The sequence below is a fragment of the Fringilla coelebs genome (genome assembly GCF_963513975.1).
Source record: "Fringilla coelebs genome assembly, chromosome: 1".
Lineage (NCBI taxonomy): Eukaryota > Metazoa > Chordata > Aves > Passeriformes > Fringillidae > Fringilla > Fringilla coelebs.
In genome coordinates this window covers 18609713-18633833 of record NC_140028.1, presented here as the reverse complement: position 1 = coordinate 18633833, position 24121 = coordinate 18609713, and the positions used below count along the sequence as shown (strand labels likewise).

The following is a 24121-nucleotide window of genomic DNA, read 5'->3' as shown; positions in this document are numbered from 1 at the left end:
TTCACCTGTAAATTTAAAAGAATTTTAGCTTATTCTGTTGCACAATTGGCAAATATAATTTCTCAGCTTTTCTAGAGTGGTCACTTTATTCAGAAAGTTAAGAGAAGTATTAACTATGATTAGCCAGCAAAGAAAAGCTGTGCTAATTCCTACGACATTTTCAAATAACTTCTCTATAACATTATTATTATACTATGGAATTAAATCCAGTTGGTGGTTCGTCACTAATAGTGTTCCCCAGGTCTTAGCATTGGGGTCAGTCCTGTCTAATATTTCTATCAATCATCTACATGGGAGATTTGAGGGCACCCTCACTCAGTTTGCAAAAGACACCGAGCTGGGCAGGAGTGTTGATCTGCTGGAGGTATTTAGGCTCTGCAGAGGGATCTGGACAGGCTGGACTGGATGGGCCAAGGCCAACAGCATGAGGCTCAATATGGCCCTGCCCTTGGATCACAACCCCAGGCAGCACCGCAGGCTGGTGGCAGGGTGGCTGGAAAGCTGCCCAGACAAAAAGCACCAGGAGTGCTGGTCAACAGTAGCTGAACATGAGCCAGTGCGTGTCCAGGGGGCCAAGAAGACCAACGGCATCCCAGCCTGGATCAGAAATAGTGTGGCCAGCAGGATTGGAGAAGTGACTATCCCCCTATGCTGGGCACTGGTGAGGCTGCACCTCAGGTCCTGGGTTTAGGTTTGGACACTGCACTATAGAAACACACTGAGGGGCTGAAGTGTGTCCAGAAAAGGGCAATGGAACTGGGGAAGGATCAAGAACAGCTCAAGAACAGCTGAGGGAGCTGGGGTTGTTTTGCCTGGAGAAAAGAAGGTTCAGGGGGGACCTTATGGTTCTCTACAACAACCTGAACGGAGGTTGTAGCCAGGTGAAGGTTGGTTTCTTCTCACTAGTAAAAAGTGACAGGACAAGAGGACATGTCCTCAAGTTGCTCCAGGAGAGGCTTAGATGATATTAGGAGAAATTTCCTCACCAGAAGGAAACAACCCTATGAAACAGGCTGCCCAGGGTAGTTGGCGCAGTCACCATCACTGGATAAATTTCAAAGATGTGTGGATATGGCACTTAGGGACACAGTTTAGTGATGGACTTAGCAGTGCTGGGTGACTGCTGGAACTGAATGACTCTAAAAGGCTTTTTCAACCTAAACAATTCTCTGATTCTACTACATGTCAGGATAAGTTTATCTGGCACTGTTGCAGTGCCACACTGCAATCTTTTTTAAGCTGAACTACAGATAGCTTTTGAGCGGGAATAAACAGAGACACTATGGTGAACAAATTGTACAGATGAGATAATTCTTCAGTGAACAATCAAGACATATAGATTTTTTAAAAATTATGCATACCACTATATTAAAAAAAACCCCTATTATTTCCTACTCTGTTAATGTTACACAAATCAGCTTGATTCAATAAGAGTACAAAATGGATGTTAGATTAACAATTTCATCTGTATTTCTAGTAATTGTTTCCCTAAGTCCTGCTTTAGTTCTGTGTTGTGTTCCTAATTTCCTGATAATTCTAACAGAAAAAAACCCCTGTTTTCATGCTGAAAATTGGATTTCCAACTGTCTTCAGTGGCATGTCTTCCAGCACATCTTTTAGGGATTATTCTTTATCTTCTGCCTTCACTCTCAGATACAGCTCTTTCTTTGCTGAACAAGGATTTGTAACTGACTTTCTGCTCATTATTTGGCTCATGGAATGTCAGCCATGCTGCTGCCTGTTCAGGATTAAGATTTACCTCCATTTTCTATGTTGAAGTAATCTCTGAATACCCAAGGTTGTAAGGTTAAAAGAAAACTCTAACAAAATCTTTATGATTTGAAAATAATTTGGCGTCACAGTTTAAAAAACAGTCAGGACATACTTTATTAGCAATACAGCTTGATCAGCTACTTATGAAGTAGATCAGGCTGAAGTATTAAGAGTACAAACAAAATATTCTCACAGAAAAATATAAGATGCAAACTGGACATTCAGCAACATCACAGTCACATCTTTATAATGTGTTAAATAAATGAAATAGAACTTAACCATTTGAAGTTTTTCAACTGAACTAAGAAGCTGTTAAATAAAATGGGCTGGCAGTGTGTCACAAGTGGGGTCCCTCAGGGATTGACACCAGGCCCCACACACTGAACATCGTCATAAGGTACCTGAATGATAGGGTTGAAAGCACCCTCACCCCCTTTGCTGATGACACTAAACTAGGTGATGAGGTAGACATGTACCTACAAGGGAAACACATGTGGCAGGGAGAGTCAGAGAGCCTGGAAAGAGTGGGGCAGCAAGAGTGCTGGGAAAATAAGCAAAGACAAGCATGGTCCTGCACCTGAAATGGAACAACCAGAGAGCTCAGAACAGGCCAGGGTCTGTGTGGCAGGGAGAAGCCCTGATGAAGGGGACCTGAGGGCAACAGGGATAACAAGCTGACCATGAGCCAGCAGGGCAGTGCTGCAGCACCAAAGGTAAACTGGATCCTGGGCTGCATCTGCACAAGTACCACTAGCAGAGATAAGAGGTGTGATCATCCCACTCTACCCAGTGGTTGTCAGGCCCCACCTGGAGTAATGTTGAAAGAAGACATGGAGAGATTGGAAAAGGTGCAAAGGACAGCCATGAACACCATCAAATGACTGGAGAATCTCCTGTGTGAGAAGATTGAAGGAGTACGGCTTTGTCTCCCTGGAGAAGATTCAGGGGAGACCTCATCACAGTGTTCCAGGGCAGCCACAAAGAGATTGGGAGCTGTCTCTTCATAAGAAGCCACGTAGAGAAGACAAGGGACAACAGCTAAAAGTTGCATTAGAAGAGGTTTCATCTAGACATGAGAAATTTTTACAATGAGAACAATCAAGGACTGGAACAACCTCCCCAGGGACACGGCAGAAACTCCATGACTTCAGGTTTTCAAAACAGAACTGGACAGAGTGCTAGATAACCTCATCTAGGCTCCTTTCACCATGAAAGCTTGGACTACAAGATCTTTTGAGATCCCTTCATCTGGGCTGTTCTAAGATTCTAAAATAAACAAAAAATATAATTTAAAAAATCCAAACCCGTACCATATTCACCACCTTGTCCCTCTTACAGATTCATAGAATGTGATCTGCAGTCTTCAAAGAGGTCTTCCAGTAATAAAGAAAAGCAATTCCTGTTCTTTCCTGTATCTTTGGGGGAACACTTCTTGGGAAGTTATGGTTGTTTCCTCTAATTTACAGAGTGTTTTATATATATATGTATCATATATGAAACAAAATTAGATAAAACGGGTTTCACAGGTATTTTACAAGCTAGTGTACCCATATGCATTTGAACAATAAAACTATTCCTGAAAAAAAAGAGGTGCCTGACTGACCTTAAGAGATAATCCCTTTTTAAACCAAATCTATCGTTTTAATTCAACAACAAATAGACCATGTTGAAAACATAAAAAATGGTTACAGAACCAACGAAACTATTTTTTGTTTTATTTTACTAGGCTCATTTCCAGTCAGTTGATCTACAATTATTTCTCAAGGTCCACAAATCAGAAACCTCTGTTTAACAAGAGGGAAATTCTTCCCTCATTATAAAAATTAGCATTGCTGTCAAGATGAAAATATGTTTACAAAGAAATGTATTTGTAAAAATAGAAAAACAAAATTTGAAAAATATCACAGGGATAGTTTTGAAGATATTGACATGTAAAAGGAAGCACAAACAGAAGCATACTTTTGTATTGACAGCCTGGGTGGGAAACAAGTAATTTTTGATTCTGTGATACAGGTCACAGAATCTTAGTCTCAGGTCCATCCTTAGTGTAGTAAGGCACGAGACTAAGAAACAGCAGTGAAAACATTCAAGATTAAAACTGTGTCTCACTATAGATCTCAAATATTCTGCCACAAATCATTTAAACATCTCCTGTCCTTCTATTTTCACTCAAACAACCAGTAGCTTGGGAGAAATAATCTACTTTTAGCAAAAGAAACTTACTCATTCTGCTGTGTGAAATAAGGCAGTCAAAAATCTACATATACAGGACCATCTCCAAAAGTCTTGGGCACTTGGGCACGTGAATGCAAGACAGAGAGAGCCCACTGTGCATGCAATGCATGCAGTGGCCTCATTTATTAAAAATCCTGCCTTCAAGGGCATTTCAAAACATTCCTATTTTCCAGATGTTAGTAAACTCAGATGTGCATTTAACACATGCTGAAAGGTAAGCAAGAGGAATTACATTTGGGTAAGTACCATTTTAATAAGCAACAGCAAAAAAAGACCAGATAACAAACAGATAGCCTGCCTGCCTTTTGGGCCTACTTAAATTCCTATTAGAGATTACCATGTGCTACAAGAAGATTATGAAACTGTAATGGAAAATTCACAAATTTTTAATTATTAGAAGCATTCAGGGTCAGTTTCTGGTGTCAGCTGTATCCTACACCCCTTGGACTATTCTGCTAATTTATAACACATTTAGAAGGGGAGAATGAAAGATTTAAAAGGAAAAAACCCAAATAAACCAAAACCACAACCCAATCAAATATCACACAATCATGAGATACAATGAATTTTGGCTTCCTCATATTTTATTTAATTTTTACATTTCACTGAAAGGCATTATTTTTCCTATGAAGTAGAAAAGCTTTCCATTGTAACTAGCAATGATTACTGAGCCTAGTTAAAAAAAAGTCTAAATCCTTTGTATCATATCATGGAAACAGGAAGCATCATTCCTCTTAACAGTGACTACAGGGGTATACTATATGACATTACAAAAGACCACACTTTTGTCGGCCTTCAAGTGAATTTTAACAGTAAGCTTCAAATAGTTTTGGATGCAATTAAAATAAAAAATTATCATCAACTACCTAATCTTCTAAGGATCACATCAGATTTATCAGCATTGAGGAGGAATTTCAGAACTCAATTTCCTGAAAAAAATGAAAAAAGATCTTTACTACAAAGCCTTAAAAATTTCCTTTCAATAGGCAAAAAAGGAAATTATCTTCTTCATAACCTTTCTGTTCACTAATTTAACTTTAGGCATTTGTAGGAAGAGTTTCTATCTCATTCAAAATGATGGACTTCCTTGAAGATGAAACAAAACTTCCTCTCAATCCCATTATGTCAGATTAGTTTTTTGACTGACTTTCTTTGTTCACTAGGTGGTTAACTGGGGTAATAGTAATCCTCTGCTTTAGAAGCATGAGGGGATGGTGAGAGTCTGTGGCCATGTATTATACCAGCAAGAACTGGCTAAAACATCTTGGCACTACTCAGGCATTGGTCAGTGCTGGTGAGCAATTGTCCATCACTTGTTTTTCCGTGGTTTATTTCTCTCTCTTTTCATTATCATTATTATTTATGTTGTTATTATTATTAAATTTTGCTTTATATAAGTTGTTAAACTGTTCTTACCTCAATCTGTGGTTCTCCTTCCCATCCTACTGGGGATGGAGGAGCACCAGTGAGCAAGCAGCTGCATTGTACTTAGTTGTTCAGCAGGGGTTAAATGACAATACTGTACAAACATGAAATATTTTATAGAAGATTTAAAATAAAAATTCATTTTTTCAAGGAAATAACTAGGAATGAGAAAAGAATAAAGGAATGAAAAAGAAAGGAAAAAATAAAAGTTGTACGTAAGATGGCAATTCCCACAAAGTAAAAATAACAAATATTCAGAATGCTGGGTAAGGACATTTTTTTGCAGTTAAAGAGATGTGTCAAATGTCTAGGTTTTTATGAAAAATAAAAATACCTACACATTTGACACATCTCTTTAACTGAAAAAAATGTCCTTACCCAGCATTCTGAATAACAAAGAGACAAGAATTTAACACTGTGAAACACAACAGTGAAAGATTTAGTTGTTCTCTATCAGCTTTCTTATTCTGACTTGTTTGAAATAGAATTCCCACATTGTGTCTGGTGCCACTAACAGCTGTTCTAAATTCAAGTTACTGAAAGTTACAGAAACAGTATTCCATAGATAATTCTAATTGGAAATTAAAGAGATTAAAATATATATATCATTAAGGATATTAATTAGGTGAGAAAAGAGCTCCTCTTGCAACAATTTTTCAATTTGTTTACCTGAGCATAAAAAGAAACCAAGTTGTCTTTGCAAGAAGAGCTTAAGGTCAAGAAACCAATCCAACTGCTAAAGGAGAAAACTTTGAATGTTTTGCAGCTATATTGGAATGCTACAAACACCGAGCAATCAACAAAGTTGCATCAGATGCATAAAACGCCAAACAGTTAAAAAATCTCAAGTCAGTAATCCTGCCACTACCCTACCCATTGGGTGTTTAAAGCAAAGTATTCATTGCTGCTGGCATACCGAATGAAAAAAGTCCAACAGCTGTAACAGAAGAAGGTTAAAGCTATTATACCGTATTTCCAGCCAAATTAGAGTAACAATTTCCTCACTCTGGTATAAAAACCCACCTGAATACTCATCCATCAACACAGAAGAACTGCTTGTGTTGATCACTTTTCTTTTTTCAATTATGTGTGATTTTGAGCAGGTGGCAAAGTGTTATATGCACTTCTTTTCCTTCACAGATGACATATTTTTAAACACCTAAGTTACAGAGATAATTCATGATATATGATAACCAATACACTGTCATTTTAGAATCAAAGCTGCAACCAAAATAAGAAATAGAACTAGAAATAATTATGTGTTAGAAAGTCTATGTGCTCTTTCACTCTGATTTTAGGATGAACTCATTACCCTGTTCCATCTTCTGTTTTAAAGAAGACTGACATTAATTTTAATTGTAAGCTGTACTTGGCCAAAACCAATGCTATTTTTAATATACATTTGACTAATATATGGCTGGCACATTTGTAATGAGACACCTTGTTGACGTTTCTGAACACAAATTCCTTTTTATTCATATGCAAACATGTTTCCTTTACAAAACAGCACAGTAACATGTATTAGGACACAGGATGGTGTCTATTTATTTCACAGCTTAATCAGTTTTATTTCCCCCTTCAGGTGGAACCAAAACATGTGACCAGATATTAATCAAATGCCATTATCTTGAAATAGGTTGTAGAGAAGAATATTTCTTGTGTCAATTTATAGGCTGTTGTAAAATCTTTTATCTGCTAAGAAATAAATTTACACACATAGTGGCATCCTAGCAAAGGAAATGTGGTGGGTGTCTGTGTTGTGCAGGCAGAGGAGACCTGCAGGGGTGGCCTCAATGAGGAGGGGTCAGGGCTGCCCAGGGCATATACAGCCACTTCCAGCTGGCTCCACTGGACTCTCCACTGCAGATAGTTGAGCTTGTCAGCTAAGCCAACGATGTGACACAGAGGTATGCCTACAGCCCCTGGAGCAGACCATGGAAAAGCAGGCTGTCCTCCTGAAACCCACAAGGGGACAGATATCCACACTGTTGCTCATGTTAAAAACACACAGTGGAGCAAGTACAAGTTTCTGAACTATGGAGCTTGTTCCTGGTACAAACTTTCTGTGACCTTCCTTCTTATCATCCTACCCTAGTCCTAATTGGCAATACATTAAATAATTTTCCCCAAAGTCAAGTCTGTTTTGCCCATCATGGTAACTGGTAAGTGATCTCCCTGGTTTTATCCTCGTACACAAGCTTTTCTCTCATTTTTTCTCATCTTGTTGAACAGGGGGAAGGAGAGTGTTTGGGTGGGCATCCAGCAGCAAGCCAGGGTTAACCAACCTCAAAGGATAAAACAAAAAATGAGATTATGACAAGCCACTGTTAAGAGAAGGCTTTCTTTTAGCTGTCTCTACTAGGGATCCAGATGATCTCAAAAGTTTTGGAAGAAGTCCTAGAAGATTATTTTGTCACAGTATGAGTCTGCTGAAGTCTCCAACTGCTACATGCTATGAAAAGGAAAGGAGTATTTTGCAGCTTCAGTTCTCACCCTACCATGCTCTGGAAACCTTTATTTCCTGAAAATCTAAAACTACAGTTTCAGAATTTTTCTTAGTTTATTCCTGACCTAGTAATTTCTGTCCCCAGAAGCTTGCACAGGCTAAGCCACATGCTCTCAAAAACCCACGCACAGCCTTGTGTTTTCTTTTGTCTGACAAACCAGGACACAGAGTTACAAGTTAAACTCTAGTAGTATGACAATAGGCATTTTCCTTTCCACACAGTCTTTTCTTTCTTAATGCTCAAGCACTACAACTGTATGTACCAGAAACATGGTGTCCATAGAACCATGTCCTTCCCTCTCTGAAATGAAGTATAGTTTTATAAAGGAAATAAAAGCATCCCTGCATTAAAATGGCTCAAAAGAAATACTGTTTGATTACTTGGGACCACCAGTATAAAAGCAGAAATTTCAGTCTTGGTCTAGCTTGCTTACACTATTTCAACTTCCCTCACGGCCACCAGCATCTTTTTACCTCCAACAAATGATGCCTATATTAAGCACTTCTAATTCTAACATATATACAATGACTGTGTTTTCAAGCTAGTAAACAAACATGAAGTAATACCAGGGAGAAACAGAAAAGCAACAAGAAAAAAAAAGCATCTTCCCTTTCCTTTGGCTTGTCATCATGTCCATCTTGCCCAGAATGGAAGCAGATGTACCACTATGTAGAAGCCTAAAAGAAAACAGCTAATGTGTATGTCTCCAGCAGTGATAGCCATAAGCTGTGGACTCAACCAAGGTTTACAGGTAATAACACACTGTGAGAAAGAACAGGATGTGGCTGGAGACAGGGGCCACACAGAGATAGGACAGCACTTCTCTGGGACAAATGTCCTTGTTCTGGCTCATAGAGATAAGCACAGCACAGTAGAGCATGCATATAGGAGCAATGTGGAGAACTGGATGTGGACATGGACTGCAGGGGGGAGTTATGACCACCAGAGATCCTCTAAGGCCTCCAAACTATTTCCAGAAGGGACTGAAAGAACAAACTTCACATGATAACTAAAGTGTATAGAAAGTGAGTCACCTATTTTCCAAGTGGAGAAACTGACCCATAAACAGGTACCCCCAACCAAGCCCAGGCAGCACCTCCAGGACCCTGAACATCCCATCAGCCCACTGCTCTGTGGGTTTGTACTAGGAGGCCAGGGACTAACATTTCAATTTCCATACCAAATGTTTAACTCACTGAAAAACCTCTGTAAGTTTTTGTGAACCCTCTGGCTTTTGTTTTTCCTTTTGGCCACAAGCATCTTCAACTCCTGAGCGCTCCTGTCCCCTTAAGCAGGGATACAGGGCTATTGCAACTGTACCAACACTAATGCAACATTATTAACATAAAGAAGTCAGAAACTTCACTTAAAATCCTTTTATTCTTCCTGGTGAAATGCATTTTTGATGAAATATCTTCCACCTTTCTTCGTGGCAATAGCATCCCCCAATTTTTGCATTTGGATCCTACTTGCAATATTTTCTATCTCATCTGCTCCCATCTTTTCCAATCCAGTGGTTTAAAAAAAAAGATTTTATACTTACCAGAGTCACTGACAGATTCATAACCCTTCCAAACTGATCAACATAGTAGACATTATCCTGGTACCAGGAATCAAGGTGAAGATAATTATACATGCCAAAAGCACGCATGTGGTCAAGGGTATATTGATCATCACGAAGATGCACTTCTGCTACAGCTGGAGGGAAAAGAAAAAGACTATTTTAACAATTATTTACTTACAATTTAGTAATTTAAAATTCAAACTAATCACTTAAAAATAATTCTTCCATTTTCATTCCATAGGTATGCTTTACTTGAAGAAAAATATATTATGTATACACAGTTTAAAATTTCACCATAAACTTGGAAACAAGTCATCCACCCTGAAGGCCACTGCAGTCATTTACTTTGATTATCTCATCACCATTATCATTTACAGTGGCCTGCTGTGGTGGGTTTGCCCTGGCAGGATGCCAGATGCTCACTAAAGCCACTCGACATGTCACTTCCCCTCTCAGCTGGACAGGGGAGAGAAAACATGAGGCTCACGAGAGAGGATGAGCACAAGGAGAGATAACTCACCTACTACTGTCACAGGCAAAACAGACTCAAGCCGGGAAAATTAGTTTAATTTACTGCCAATCAGACCAGGGTAATGAGAAATAAAACCAAATCTTAAAACACATTCCCCTCCAACCCTCCCTTCTTCCCAGGCTCAACTTCACTCCCAGTGGTCACTCCCTCCTCCCCTCTCCAGGGGCACAGGAGCAGGGAATGGAGGTTGAGGTCAGTTTATCACACCTCTCTGCTTCTCCTTCCTCAGTGGTCACTCCCTCCTCCCCTCTCCAGGGGCACAGGAGCAGGGAATGGAGGTTGAGGTCAGTTTATCACGACTCTCTGCTTCTCCTTCCTCCTCATTCTCTTCCCCTGCTCCTTTTCACAGCAGACAATCCTGCACAAACTTTACTAAGGTGAGTTCTTTCCACAGGCTGCAGTTCTTCACAAACTGCTCCGGAGTGGCTCCCTTCCACAGGTCTCAGTCCTTCAGGAAAAACTGCAGCAGCATGGGTAGCCAGTGGAATCACAAGTCTGGCCACCAAACCTGCTGTGCTGTGGACTCCTCTCCCCATGAGATCACAGGTCCTACCTGGAGCCTGCTCCAGCATGGGCTTTCCATGCCATCACAGCCCCAGTCAGGTGCATCCACCTGCTCCAGCATGGGGTCCTTCACAGGCTGCAGGTGAATCTCTGCTCCCCTAGGGGCCTCCATGGGCTGCAGGGGAACAACCTGTCAGACATGGGGGAAGCTTCCAGCAGCTTCTCACAGAAGCCTTCCTTTGTACAAACCCTGTTACCAAAACCTTGCCATGCAAACCCAATACACTTCCACCCTGTCTCTCACCAGCCTGTGTTGAGGTCCTATTTATCAATGTGTTCATCCTCACAGGATGAAACACACATCTACAGAAATGCAACAACGTCAAACCTACTTTGTATTACAGTAAGAGAAAAAAGTCTGCTCTATAGTAACTCCAGGAAAACAGTGGCCACAACAAATATTCCATATAACCACATGGATTTCATGGTCATAAATACTGAGCTACTATACCAACACTTGCAAGGCAAAAGATTAAAACAGTACAAAGCAGAATTAGTTCACAGTAATTAAAAAAAAACAAACAAAAAACCCAAAACCAAAAACGAACAAAAGCACCAAACAAAATTACAACAAAAATCAAAAGCAAACAAACAACAACCCCCCACCATGTTCTTAGCACTCTCATTGAGGCTGAAATTTCCAGAAATGTCTAAGATACCATAAAAATTTCAGACAAAGTTTTTCTAATTGAAAGAGGCTGCAAAGAATGGCTATTCACTAGAATACTACCTTCCTCAAGGCAAGAAGCATGGTACCTACAGTCATTCACTTGAGCAAGATTTTTCCAAATAGAAAACCTCTAACAGTAATCAGGACTGGATGATCTGTTGAAGACTAACCAGGTTTTTATTTCAATTATGTGCACCTTTTTTCCTCCTATTCCGTATCTATATGGAGATGCAGCAGCTGTAGTCCAAACACCTCAAAATACATTAGCAGAGGTCTAGTCCATCATTCTATAAATAGTCTCATATAGACCAGAACTCCATTTCATTCTCCACTATAGCCACCTAGGATTCTCAGCTTTCCTGCAGGGAACTTATCTTGAACTTCACAATTCCTTTAGAAACCCAACACAATTCCTTTAGCAAGTTACAAGTAAACTTTGTCTATGTTAAGTCTAAGTCTATGATAATAGCACTCAAGCCCAGCATATGTGAAATGCACCTCAAGGCTAATCCTTCTCATAGCAGATTATAGCTCCTAATCTTTCAACTTCTACTTTCTTCCCTTTTCTGCTCAGAAACAGAGAAAACCTATTTCCAGTATTTCACTTCCATCCCACCCCTAACAGGGACCATTCACAACTCTGCAGCAGCGCTCAGACTTCTGACTCTTCTTTAGCATCTAATTGAACCCTAGTGCAGCAGAAGTAGTTTACTGTGGCAGAATACAAATTCCTGCAAAGAGCAGCTCATTTGGCAGTACCATCAGTGCCACTGCACAGCTATCACAAACTCAACAAGCAGACAATCCCTCGATGGCTCAGAACAGACCCAGTCAGAGACACTGGCTATTAACATAACAGTGGCTTTAGGAAACTATGCAAGATTATGCTGCCTGATTAATAAAAAATCCAGTCATGCTATACAAAATGCTTGCAAAATGACAGCATAATTAGCAATTAGTCTCCTAATCACTGTTGATATTTGCAAACCATCAGTTTTAATTCCACCCAGATCAAATCATTATTCATATTCACCACAGAGGAGGGATTTCCGTACCTCTGCAATTAACAAATTACTGTTCCACAAGCTATGGCCCTTCAAAACAAGCTAGAATATCAACAAAGGAGTGAAAAGAAAATACACCTGTCTTAACGGCAAGGACTGCTACCCATTCCAATTCCTACCTTAACTTATTAGACTATTTACTCTAAATTACACTGTAAAAAATAGAATATATTATGAAAATGCATTTTAAAGCTGTTTGTGCAACCAAGCTTTATCACAGTTATTTTTCCCAACACGAGAGACAACATGAATGTTTTGTAGCCAATAAAGGCCAAACCAAATATAATCCAGGATAATTATTATCAGTGAAACCAAGAACATATAATCTACTCCCTCTATAACTGATCCTATGAAATTAGAATATACATGCAGAAACATGTAAAGATTTTTTAGCACAAAACCCCTGAAATGGTAAGGCTTCCTTTCTCCACTTCTCCCTCCGCACCCCCCTAGTTATGTTGTTCCTGTCAGAACTGTAACTAAAAAACAGTCCAAATACTCCAAACTAGATGATTGCTAATGTACAACTTTTCGCAAAGATTCTTGGAGCAATAAATTATTGATTAGCTGATTGCAAGGTGAAAAACTTTATAAAATCTGGAAGAACACGAACACTCTGTCCTTTAGTTTTCTAGACCATAGTTCTGATAAGCCCTGAATAATAAAATGGGTCAGGAGTAGGAGATCCAAATCCCTTGTATTATTGCAATATGTAATTAATTCCATAAACAGAAGTCAGAAACCATACAATACACAGGTGATTTGAAATTAGGAAATCTGACAAATGTGTATTGTCTTGTCATGAAACACTTCAAATGAGGCAGCCAACTGCTTTCAGAATGTATTATACATATGTATAGCTCTGCCAAGATGAAGCAATTAAAGAACCTATTCCATTCTCCATTAATTGAAACCCATACTGTGACCAAGTGAAATCTGCCATCTGCTATCACATACCATGTGCTTAGATAGTTTATAGAAGATTCTACACTAGGGTGGAATTCATTCCTTCCTTTTTACAACCTTCAAGATTCCAGTTTTCTTGACAGTCTTTCAAAAAAAAAAAAGAGAAAAGAGCTGAGTGCAAAAAAAAAAAAAGGAGAAAAGAGAAAAGAAACAAGAGACTTTTAATAAAGTAAATTCAGATAAAAGTAAGTTAATATAAATGGAGAAGGAATACTTCAATCAGATCATCACCTTATTCAGTCTCACAGTTACACAGTTCTATGAGTTTTAATTTAGTTGTTCAGTCAAGATTTTTTCCTGATTTGTTGTTGTTTGGTTTGGATTTGTTTTAAGGTTTTAAATTTTTTTTCCTGGGTTTTTAGGGGTTTTTATGTTTATGTGATTTTTAAGAGTCAGACTAATGCACCAGTCTCAATGGGTTCACTAGTCTGTTTGGGTTCAATTAAGAAGCAGCAGTCAGTGGCAGCTATTCAACAGAACAATATGTGGTCACTTTCAAATTTCTGATAAACACACCTGCACCATGATAACCCAGCAACACTGATTCATACATGGTTATTCATACCAGAAAAGAAAGCAAGTACACAGACTGTACAAACTAAATCTCAGCTTTCAACATTATTTCCCAACAACCCTAGCTGCATGGGATATTTTGGACCAGTATAAAGAAAACTATGCTATTTTCTAGAATTGTATTTATCTCTACTAGTTCCATGCTTTAAAAGAAATCATTTGACTCAAAATACTTTAAACATAATTAAAGAAAAGATTTGTACTCACAATGCTTTACTTAAAAGCAAAAGCCCTAAATACAAAGTAATTAATAAGAATCAACAGAAGTAACACAGCCCTAACCTGTTATTATAAGATCCCTAGCTGAATATTATTATAATTACTAGTCTGCAATGCAAAAAAAAAAAAAATTCTGCTCTGAATAAAGAACACTCAATCAAGGAACTTATACTTTAAATAAAGAGAGAGGTCTTACATCCGCCACCAAACACTATGAAGCAGAACTGGGGGAAAAAAAAGAAACGTAGAGGAAAAAAGGATGAGGAACAGCTGCCAAAAAGCCCCTCCATTTTTAGATGTTTCCCTGAATACAACAAAGCAACTTTACAAAAGTGCAAAATATGCAAAGTAATTATACCAGCATATTGTGTGGCATCAACTATTATATGCTTGTTCGTCATGCCTTGTTTTGCAATGCCGCCCAGTGGAAGCAATTTTGTATTGCAGACACACTAGTCTTTTACTGGAAGAGAGAATTAATTTTCTATCAGCATTCAAAAATCCTTCTAATCCTGCATTAACACTTTTCCTTTTAATTATAAAAACCATGTTTTTATTGTTAAAGGCAGCATCTCATTGTTGTTGAGGAAATATGTGCCTGAGACCTAAACTTCTATGAATTACAGCTGCAAATGTGTGAAAAAGCTCACAATTTCTTACTATTTCCCATACATTAATTTAAACAGTCTTTTTACATTTAATTTGTCAAATGCAAATGGAAAATGCAAATGAAAATCTCTAGAAATGTTTGAAACATACCAGTGCCTTTTGCTCCATGAAAAGTCACAAACCTGTTTTCCATGTAGCACTACTAATGAGCAACTTTTCACTGAAGCAGGCCTTCTAAGAAGCATGTATTGCCACCATTTTTCAAAAAAAGTGATAAAACTGATAAATGCACATGATCAAAGGAATGCATTCTCTGTGTATGCTCCTGGCTTGCATCAGCAGCTCCATCTCTGAGCAAATGTTTACTCTACCTTCCAGCTGTAGCTACACTGAAAAGCATCCACTATTACATTACAGGTACAGTGATCTGCCAAACAGACAAGATAGAGAGGAAGGGGATCAGACACATCCACATCTGAATAAATTCCAAGCCTCTGGAAAGAAAAAGGAATTATGAGACATCTAACCAGTAAACAGCAATAGTCTCGATCCCTTAAAAATGTTGTGCAGCTTGGACATGTTCCTTGCTGGAGACAAGGATTTGCACCACAATCTCTGCTTTGGACTCTGCTGAGTTCAGAAGAGATAACCACAACCAAGATGCTCATGCGTCCCTCCTAAACATTAGGTGATCTAAAAAAAAGGCATTACAAAACTCAATGCAAGGAAGCATTTGAAAATAAGTTATGGAAATAAACTTTAAAAAGTAAGGAGAAAGACAAAATGTACAGTGAAGAGCTCGGAATTAAAAGCATAATAATATAGGACTCATTACTAGTTGAAATATATTACCAGGTGGAGAGATGAGAAAACAAATGACTGTGACAGTTTAGCATTAACTAGGACAGAATGGGTTGGAATAAAGAAGAAATAAAAGAAGAACACGCAAAATCAGTATTTAAAAGACAAGGGACGGTATCATACTTCCCCCATTCTTCTTCACTGTGACCATACATTTTTAGAAATTTATTAGAAAATCACCTTCTATTGCATATCTAATAAATAAATTGTTTCTTAAAATGTCAGTCACATATCTGACCACAGCAAATTCCTGGCAACCAGTCAACCAGTTGAAAGCATATTAGAACTGAACACTAGGTTTTACATGATGGTCAGAAAATGAAGCTCACTGTAGTCCTCAGGAACATGACAACCACCGCCAGTTGTCACACAACACCACACGCTGCTATCCACCTGCTCTGGGGGCTAAAGACTGCATAATTTCCACAGGATTTTTTTTTTTTTGGGTAATTTTATTCTGTAGCTATGAGTGAAATTCATGAAAAAGATAATAAACATTTCAACTACAGCTGAGTTAAAACTCAGTTCTACTTAAGAACAAGCACTTATTTCTTTTTATTGTCACGTATTCCAAGTACTCTAAAACTCACATATTCCTCTTAACTGCCACCAAATTTGGGATGCCACCCAAGTAGAACTACAAATCTCAGGTCATTTGAGACAAACACTCATTAAATCTTTTTCTGTAAAACAAAAAAAATCAACAGCCTTTTAACATTAATCTTCCAGATTCTACTACATTATTTTTGCAAACAGTTGTGAATAAAATCAGAAATAATTGTTCTGACAGTGCTCCTAAACATTTTACTTTTTTTTCCCAGCTATTGCACTCAGTTCCACTTTCAGGAAATTAAATCAAATTTTTCACACAGTGACAAATATTTATTTAATAACCCAAAAACTACCAAGCTCTTCATCAGGTTCTAGAGGCTTTGAATCTGCATACAAGTGTGCTGGAAAGCAGAAGTTCTTGGCCTTCCCACACAGTACTGGCTTCTTCTCACACGCAGCAATTTGAAAAAGCCACAGCCTACACACCATCCACAGTCTCTGCAACTCAACCCATCACACCTGCACAACACAAAAATCAAATTTTGGAAGGATACCCTAATCTAGCAGATGTGTAGACCACTCACACTGGGAAATACAAAAGTCAAGTACAGAACTCCTCTGCACTGTGAGTAAACTGCCTTGAAGGACACAAAAGAAAACCAGCAAGGAGAAGGAGGCAGCCGTATGGCCAAAGAGCAGGCTGCAATCAAAACATCTGGAAGACAGATTTAAGGCCTGATACATTTCCTGTTATTAACTCCAAAACACAAGAACAATAAAAGCTTTCCACTCTTCAGAGGACCGGTATCTATATGTACATATGCACACACAGAACAGAAAATATGAGTTAGTATTAGTGACTCTGTAGCACAGTTGAGTAAGTTAGACTGAAATGAGTCACGGTTTTTGTGCTGTGGGAAGTGGAAAAAGAAAAGAACACAGTCACACGTATCAATCCCCTATTACACACTTACACAGTTACTGTAACCATTATGTAAAGTATCTGAAGGGACAAGAACTGAGTAGATCCATCTCTCCATTAGCAACTCCACTGTTCATTTATTTTAATGAAGATCTAAAATCTTCACCTATTTAGAACAGATGCACAACTGACTATCCAAGAACCACAAAGTATGCTTGACCATAGGCAGAACAGCAAATAAGAGACAAACTCAGGGAGTGCACCAAAGCTACACTGCTGCTCTCTCTGACACAACTGCAGCACACTCAGAACATGCACCCACTCACCTGCATTTGGGCTGTCTTTTGAAAGGTGACACCTAAAGCAGTCTTACAGTAAAAACGTTACTCTCATTAAATTTTGCAGTCCTACCACAGATACACTCACAGTCTCACTCAACCTTCAATACAAAATTTATCTAAAAACTTCCTTCCTACTGCTGGCAACTCAGCATGGCAAACACACACCTTTCTGATCTACCACAAATAGAGTATGCTCTACACAAAACTAAAGCAGCATTTAACAGGTCACTCTGTAGACAGGTATATTGTTCAGTAAATATATAGAGACTGAGATTAATCCACACAAATTGTGTTTGCTGTCTCAGCTTTACAAAGAAAACCAAACTAATTCACCCACCTTACAAAAAGACCTGAATTTCTCAAATCAGTAAATGTAGAGTGCTGAGATACTTCAGGGCATGGCTAAGATTGTAGGCACAAATCCAACAAGACTTTGTGCTAATGTACTCCTCAGTAAATTAGCGTGTCAATGGACCAGCATCTCAAGCACTAATGATGCTTGGCAGAGAAAGCAGGGCATGGAATGCATGACATGAAGATTCACCTCTGAACTCTGGGCAGAGTAAGAAAGAAAAACAGCTAATTTGCTGAGGTTTGTACAAGACGTTAATTTCGTACGTATTTCTCTAAACCGCATGTACTCCGTCCACACTCCGCTGGGAACTACTTCAGCTGGTCATTTGACCTCACCTTGCCTGCACAAGCAAGAGCAGATTTCGGACACAAGTTTCCTTATTCATTTAGGAACTAAGCGCACCAGGAGCAGGCTGAGGCAGAGGTCTGACAGGCAGACACCTCGGTCCACCACGAAGCCACCTGGCGGGGAGGACGCCGGACGCCCCTGGCCAACGGCAGCAATTAGACCGGGAAGAGCCGAGACGAAGCGCCCGATCTCTGAAACCCCCGCCGTTCGAGAGGCGCGGGACCCCCGGTGCTGCGGGCCGGGCTGTCCCCAGCTCGGGACACCCCGCACCGAGGGCCGCGGAGCACCGCGAGGGGACGAAGGGAAACGCGGCGGGATCCGTCCCCCCGCGCTGCCCAAGGGATGCCCGGCGGGGATCAGCCCCGCGCCGCGCCCGCTCCTCACCCGCGTCCAGCCCCAGCTGGTAGCAGGCCAGCGGCTCCAGCGACAGCTTGTATCCCTCAAACTTGGGGTCCAGCAGCAGGCGCTTGGCCTGCAGGGAGCAGTGGGCGGCGCCCGCCATCCCGCGGCTCCGGGAAAACTTCGGGAAGCGCCGGCAACTCCGCGGGCCCTCGGGGAACGCGCGGCAGTGGCCGCGGAGCACCACGGGAAGAGGGTGCGCCGGCGCCCGGCGGCCGGAGTGCATGGTGGGAGCCGTAGTCCGGGCCAGGAGGCAGCCGTGCCCCTGGGGCGCGTCGGGAGCTGTAGTCGCCGAGCCCGGACTACGTTTCCCGGCGGCACCTGCGCCCAGGAGCGGTGGGGCTGGCCGCGCGTGTTGCGTCCTGCAGGCGGTTCCGCCTCTGCTGCACGGACCGGCGGGGCTGCGGCGGCGGTGAGCCGGGAGCGAACGGGGAGCGAACCGGGCCGGGCCTCCCTCACGCCGCTCCCTCGCTCCGGGGCGCCACCCGGCTGCCCGAGCGCCGGGGGTGCCGGGCGGGAGGGCTGGGCTGCGCAGAGACCGCGCCCGGAGAGGGTGGGCCGTGCCCGCGCAGGCGGCCGGGCGAACTGCCGGTGCCCGGGCGAACTGCCGGTGCCCGGGCGAACTGCTCGGGCAACCGGGTGGGTGCCGTGCCGAGCTCGCCCCTGAGCTGGTCACACACTGGTGCTCCGGTCATTAACCGCGGGGATGTGTCAGTGGACGGAACACTGCGCGTCATTCTGTTTTGGTCACGTTTTTTTTGTTGAGTGAATGACGCCAGCATTTGTCGAAACTCTGCTTTGCTCTGTGTAGGTTTGTGGGAAACCTAGATTTCCAAAATGAATAAAGATGCGCAGATGAGAGCAACCATTAACCAAAAGTTAATAGAAACAGGAGAGCGAGAGCGGTAAGTTGAATTCCTAGTCCATGCCGGTGAGAGGCTTTAAGTACATCAAGACTCCACTACACCTAGAAGTACAATTAACTCCATAAAGTAAATTCACTTCTAAATTCTTGAAATGCTTGTACATGAAAGTCTTGAGTGCTATATAAGCTATTTTAAAAAAATGCCTTTTGAACAGTTTTATTGTAGTTTTCCAATTGAAAAGAGATAGTGGGGAAATAAAGGATGGGTAAATGGTTTATGAGCTCTAAAGCTTTCTCTTACACAGGTATTTTGTGTTGGAATGCCCTAGATTAATGTAAGAATCATCCTTTCATTCAATTTGCTGCAGCTAAATCTTGTTATTTCCTGATAAGGAGAAGGAAACAAAACTTTCCTTTTTGCTTTTAAATTTTTCCTGTGTTTCTAGCTCTTCTCTTGTTAGGTAAAGCAATACATTATAGAATACATAAAGGAGCGCTTGTGCAAGTCACTGTAAAGATCCCAATCAAGGCAAACAAGTAAATTGCACAATTTTTTTGGACTATTGTCTCTTCAGTCTGTTTTACTGATGCTGTATTTACATATCATAGAGTGCTTATGATGTTTCCCTCCTCATCATTTCACTGTGCTTGCAACACCATGCACCAAAAGCTCTATTTCCTTTGTTTTTAAAGGCCTGTATGAGAAAAAAATTTTTCCTGGGTCATGGCATAGCCTTGTGCCTGGTGTAACCTTTTGTAGCCTGATGTGGTATCTCTGCTCTACATCTTTCCTGGTTGTGACCATGCCCTTTAAGATTGCACAGAGCTTGAGAAAAGCAAGCAACTTATTGAAATGGTATTGAAATCTATTTTATGCTAATTTAAGAATAGGAAGGGTTTTGTCAGGATGTCAAAAGCTGTCTTATAAACAGGCTTTATCAGAGCTGTACTGTGATCAGAGGAGAGCACATAGATTTCTTGAACTAAGAAATATCCAGAGGCAGCCAACTGCACCTGTATTCTTATTCTGCTTTTTGTCATCAGTTCATCTGCCCCCTACACATTTCACTGACTATAAGGGATTAGACCTACGCTGTTCAGCCTCTTGCTACAATCCTTTCATTCATAAAAACAGGGTTTTGCTAGAGTTACTTAGAATTGTACAAGATAAGCAGGCTTCCTAGCTAATGGAGAAAAGGGTAAAAGATATTAAAAGTATTTATCATATCTTATTTTCATTTTCCCTTCTCCTGTTTTTTAGTATTAATTTTCACTTTCTTAGCTAACTTTCAATATTCTATTTTGAGATATGGAGTAGATGCTTCATTGTGGCAGATTGTTGTGTCTTTTCCAGTAATGCCTGGATCCTTGTTGATTAAGCTTACATAGCTAACCATGCTTAGGAGGTTAAGATATAGGATCCTTCATTTTCACCCAGAACGAGATAATGTGTAACTGGGGAGACAAACCTGCAGTTGAGTAGTGCAGAATTCTTCCTGAAAGGTGAGGGAGAAGGTTTTACTTATTCTAAAGACCTGGTATCAGGTGAAATACTCAATCTTTGAAAGTCTGCATGCATCTGCTACCAGAGTAGACTCAGTCAGGTCAAGTAATTTAAGGGTTTCTACTTTTTTCTCTGTGGCTGCAGTGTCAGCATTGCCTGAAGCAGTTCTGTGAGTTAGCTTCAGAGGCACCAAATCCTCATAGTCCAACGTGGTAACCTGAAATTGGAACTCGTTTGGGTTTGGATTCACCTGCTGTCCAGCCATTTCTGCTGCTGCTCTGGGAGCCCTAGGGTAGTGATTGTAGGCCTGACTTTCACACTGGAGCATATTTAAGCTGTCAGGAATGTTTGCTGTTCTAACAAGTTTTTTTTGTTTTAACAGCCTTAAAGAGTTGCTGAGAGCCAAATTAATTGAATGTGGCTGGAAGGATCAGTTGAAGGCACATTGCAAAGGTAACAGTGGTTAATTAATTAATTTCCTTTGTAGTCAGCTGAGATTCTGGAGAAATAAAAGTCCCAGATGAAGGCTTTACTGACAGTTTAAACAAGACCTGGGCAAGAAGAATGTATCCCTGGAAACTTGACATTTATGTTTAAAGATGCTACTGAATTGAGATTACTTCTCAGCTTTGATTTCTGCATTCTTCAGTAGTGTACAAGGCACTATAAGTAAACAGTTGTTTCATAGTGATGAAACCTACTGATTTGTATTAATAATAGCTTTTCTTTTTCTATAGATTTATTCCTTTTTTTCTGACATACTTTTTGACTTGGCTGAGATATGTACAGAATTCTTGTTTAAACCAGTTGGGAGAATAGTAAGGATTTACTGTCTGTGCTCTTCCTTACTGCATGTTCCAAAGTGTTTTTCCAGTTGCACCTTTCTTACTAGTGTGTAAATAATGTGTTTTAAGAGATAAGTGAGCCAACTTGTGAACTGCTCCAACACTCTAGTAGCAGGCACATCTGGTAATGCTCAGATGAGATAAAACAATTTCATGTTTGTTTTTAAAATATGAGCTGATAAAGATGCATCAGCAGTGACAGGTTCCCATCCTTAAATCTATGGCATGAGTGAAAGACTAAAATCCACAGTGCAGTAGGTACTGAGCTAATAACCTATATTTAGGTCCCATGCTACTTTGTATTCTCCCATGACTATGTAGGCAGGTTTTGTCTCTTAATCACCAGCACAGGTTTTATCATTTTATGAATGGATTAAAAGACTTAAAGTACTGGTCTTGGTCTTCCCCAGATGTCATTAAAGAAAAAGGATTAGAACATGTTACTGTTGATGATTTGGTGGCAGAAATCACTCCCAAAGGCAGAGGTAAGAAAATGCAAATGTGGATGGAGTAGTACATCAATAAAAATACCTACCTCTATTTCATTAGTATTTTGAAAGCAGCATCATGAGCATGTCTGTTTTGGATTCAAGGAAAACTAGTAATAGTTTGATATTACCTACAAATAAAATGTTAATAGCTTAATAGTAACAACCAATGAAATATATGAATTTGTATTGTGTAGCAGCCTTCAGATTACTTTTGCAGATTATTTTGTCATGTCTGTATTCATTTTTATAATTGACTTAATGGTCCCAAGTTGTGTATGCAACATAGATGTTTTAAAATTCCAAATCTTTTAAGATGGAAAATCAGAACTAACAGTTCTAGTGGAATGGGAAGAGTAAAGGACATAGCATACAAATACAAAAAAAATTAAAATCACTTAAGGAAACTACAGTCCTCTTTATATTGTTCCTCTCAGGCTCTCCAGCAGGGTTTGATGTTAGTGGTAGAAACTTCATTAAGTTCTAAATAAAAGTAGGCCTTCAAAATAGCTTGCTTGAGACCCTTGCTAGAGATCAGATTTGAGATTTTTTTTTTTTGGTCTTAAATTTGTGAAGAAAAAAGGTAGGATAATCAAACTTGTTCTGGTGATTATATCCTATTTCCTGTTAAATAATCCTTTTCCTCAAACCGTTCCAGTTTTCTGGACTATGAATAGGCAAAAAAAAACCCTGACTAGTAACATTGTTCTCAATAGATCCTAATTTTAGCCTATTTTAAATGGGAAAAATATAGATGTGCTATATGAAAATCGAGTCGTTTCAGTTACCTTAGATATTAACAGAATTGCAAGAACAATGAAAGAATAGAAATGGCTATTGTGAAAGTATAGTTTTAGCATACTTTTTATTTTGTCTTTTTTTACTTCTTGCTTTCTTATTTGTGTTTCAGCTTTGGTACCAGACAGTGTAAAGAAGGAACTCTTGCAAAGAATAAGAACCTTCCTTGCTCAGCATGCCAGTCTTTAACTTTGACATTCATCTGGGATACAGTTTCCTGTATTACATCAGTCATGTCAGGATTGGAATGCAGTTTACATACTTCATAAGGATGAAAAATCATTAATTTTTCTTTGCACTGCATCGATTTCTTCAAGTTGGTGTTATTTTAATAAAAAATTTTGTGGACTCATGGTTCTAAGGTGGTTCTCTCTCAGTAGACTGTCATGTGGTGTCACCTGTTCCAGTTTTTAATAATCCGTAACTTCATACAATTGTGGAACCTTGCAAATATTTTCAGAAAAGAAGCACAGTTAACAAGTATGTTGACCAGAAATGCAGAAAGGTGTAAAAAAAGTGTGGAAAATGGGATATGACACACTGCTGAGCATAGCTTTTCTGATTTTCCCAGAGTAAGAAGGACAAAGTTAAAACTGCGTAAAACTGTTGGTGAAATTCCTTTTGTACTTCTTTGCTAGAGAATGAGTTCTTTGAAGTCTCTGACATGGGATGCAAGTATTTACTCAGCAATTCATATGAAGTTGAATTCTTTAAGAAAAAGGCAGTTGTATCTTCCATCAACAATTTTTTTCACATTTACTTTGAGTCGCTATTCTAATTCTGATTTCTATCTTTGCCCATATTACTGTTTTGCTTTTTTTTAATGTGGATCTTTGGGGCCTTTTGAAGTTGAAGTATAGTTCAGTACTTTGCCACTGTAACATGATGCATTTTTAATTCTTGTATCTTGTAACATCAACCAGGTATATACATAACTGCAAAAATAAATTTGATTAATAGAGAGGATCAAGAAAGAGGCTTTGAAGTGAGAATGTTTAATTTTTCTCATTTTTTAGAATAATGTATAAAGTGATGCACAAGCATAAGCAAAAACTGAATGAGCAGTCGGATACTGTTGTGACTCGGTGGATATTGTGAAAAATTACTGACTCGAAATAATATTCATACTCCCAATTAGAAGA

The 24121-nt window shown here is 39.7% G+C and overlaps 2 protein-coding genes across 2 annotated transcripts in view; one reads left to right on the top strand and one right to left on the bottom strand.

Moving 5' to 3' along the window:
* The window catches only part of NUDCD1 (NudC domain containing 1), a 38217-nt gene extending 19574 nt beyond the window's left edge, over positions 1 to 18643 (bottom strand). Inside the window, exons 1-2 of the mRNA XM_084204609.1 lie at positions 18465 to 18643; positions 9484 to 9638 (exon numbers count right to left, since the gene is read on the bottom strand). Coding sequence (XP_084060735.1) covers positions 9484 to 9638; positions 18465 to 18582 — 273 coding nt within the window. The 5' untranslated portion in view covers positions 18583 to 18643. The remainder of the gene's footprint in view (positions 1 to 9483; positions 9639 to 18464) is intronic.
* A 156-nt stretch (positions 18644 to 18799) lies between these two features.
* ENY2 (ENY2 transcription and export complex 2 subunit) lies at positions 18800 to 23843 on the top strand. Its single transcript, XM_084203536.1, has 5 exons — positions 18800 to 18891; positions 19291 to 19384; positions 21231 to 21301; positions 22104 to 22178; positions 23092 to 23843. The coding sequence occupies exons 2-5, from the start codon at positions 19317 to 19319 to the stop codon at positions 23166 to 23168; spliced, it is 291 nt and encodes a 96-aa protein (XP_084059662.1). The 5' UTR covers positions 18800 to 18891; positions 19291 to 19316; the 3' UTR covers positions 23169 to 23843.
* Positions 23844 to 24121: the final 278 nt, after the last annotated feature.

What these genes read in the sequence shown, in the direction of transcription:
- ENY2 (XM_084203536.1), top strand. Translation starts at nt 19,317, where the DNA reads ATGAATAAAGATGCGCAGATGAGAGCAACCATTAACCAAAAGTTAATA. An exon ending in GAAACAGGAGAGCGAGAGCG is followed by an intron (nt 19,385 to 21,230) that starts GTAAGTTGAATT and finishes TTGTTTTAACAG; the next exon opens with CCTTAAAGAGTTGCTGAGAG. An exon ending in GTTGAAGGCACATTGCAAAG is followed by an intron (nt 21,302 to 22,103) that starts GTAACAGTGGTT and finishes GGTCTTCCCCAG; the next exon opens with ATGTCATTAAAGAAAAAGGA.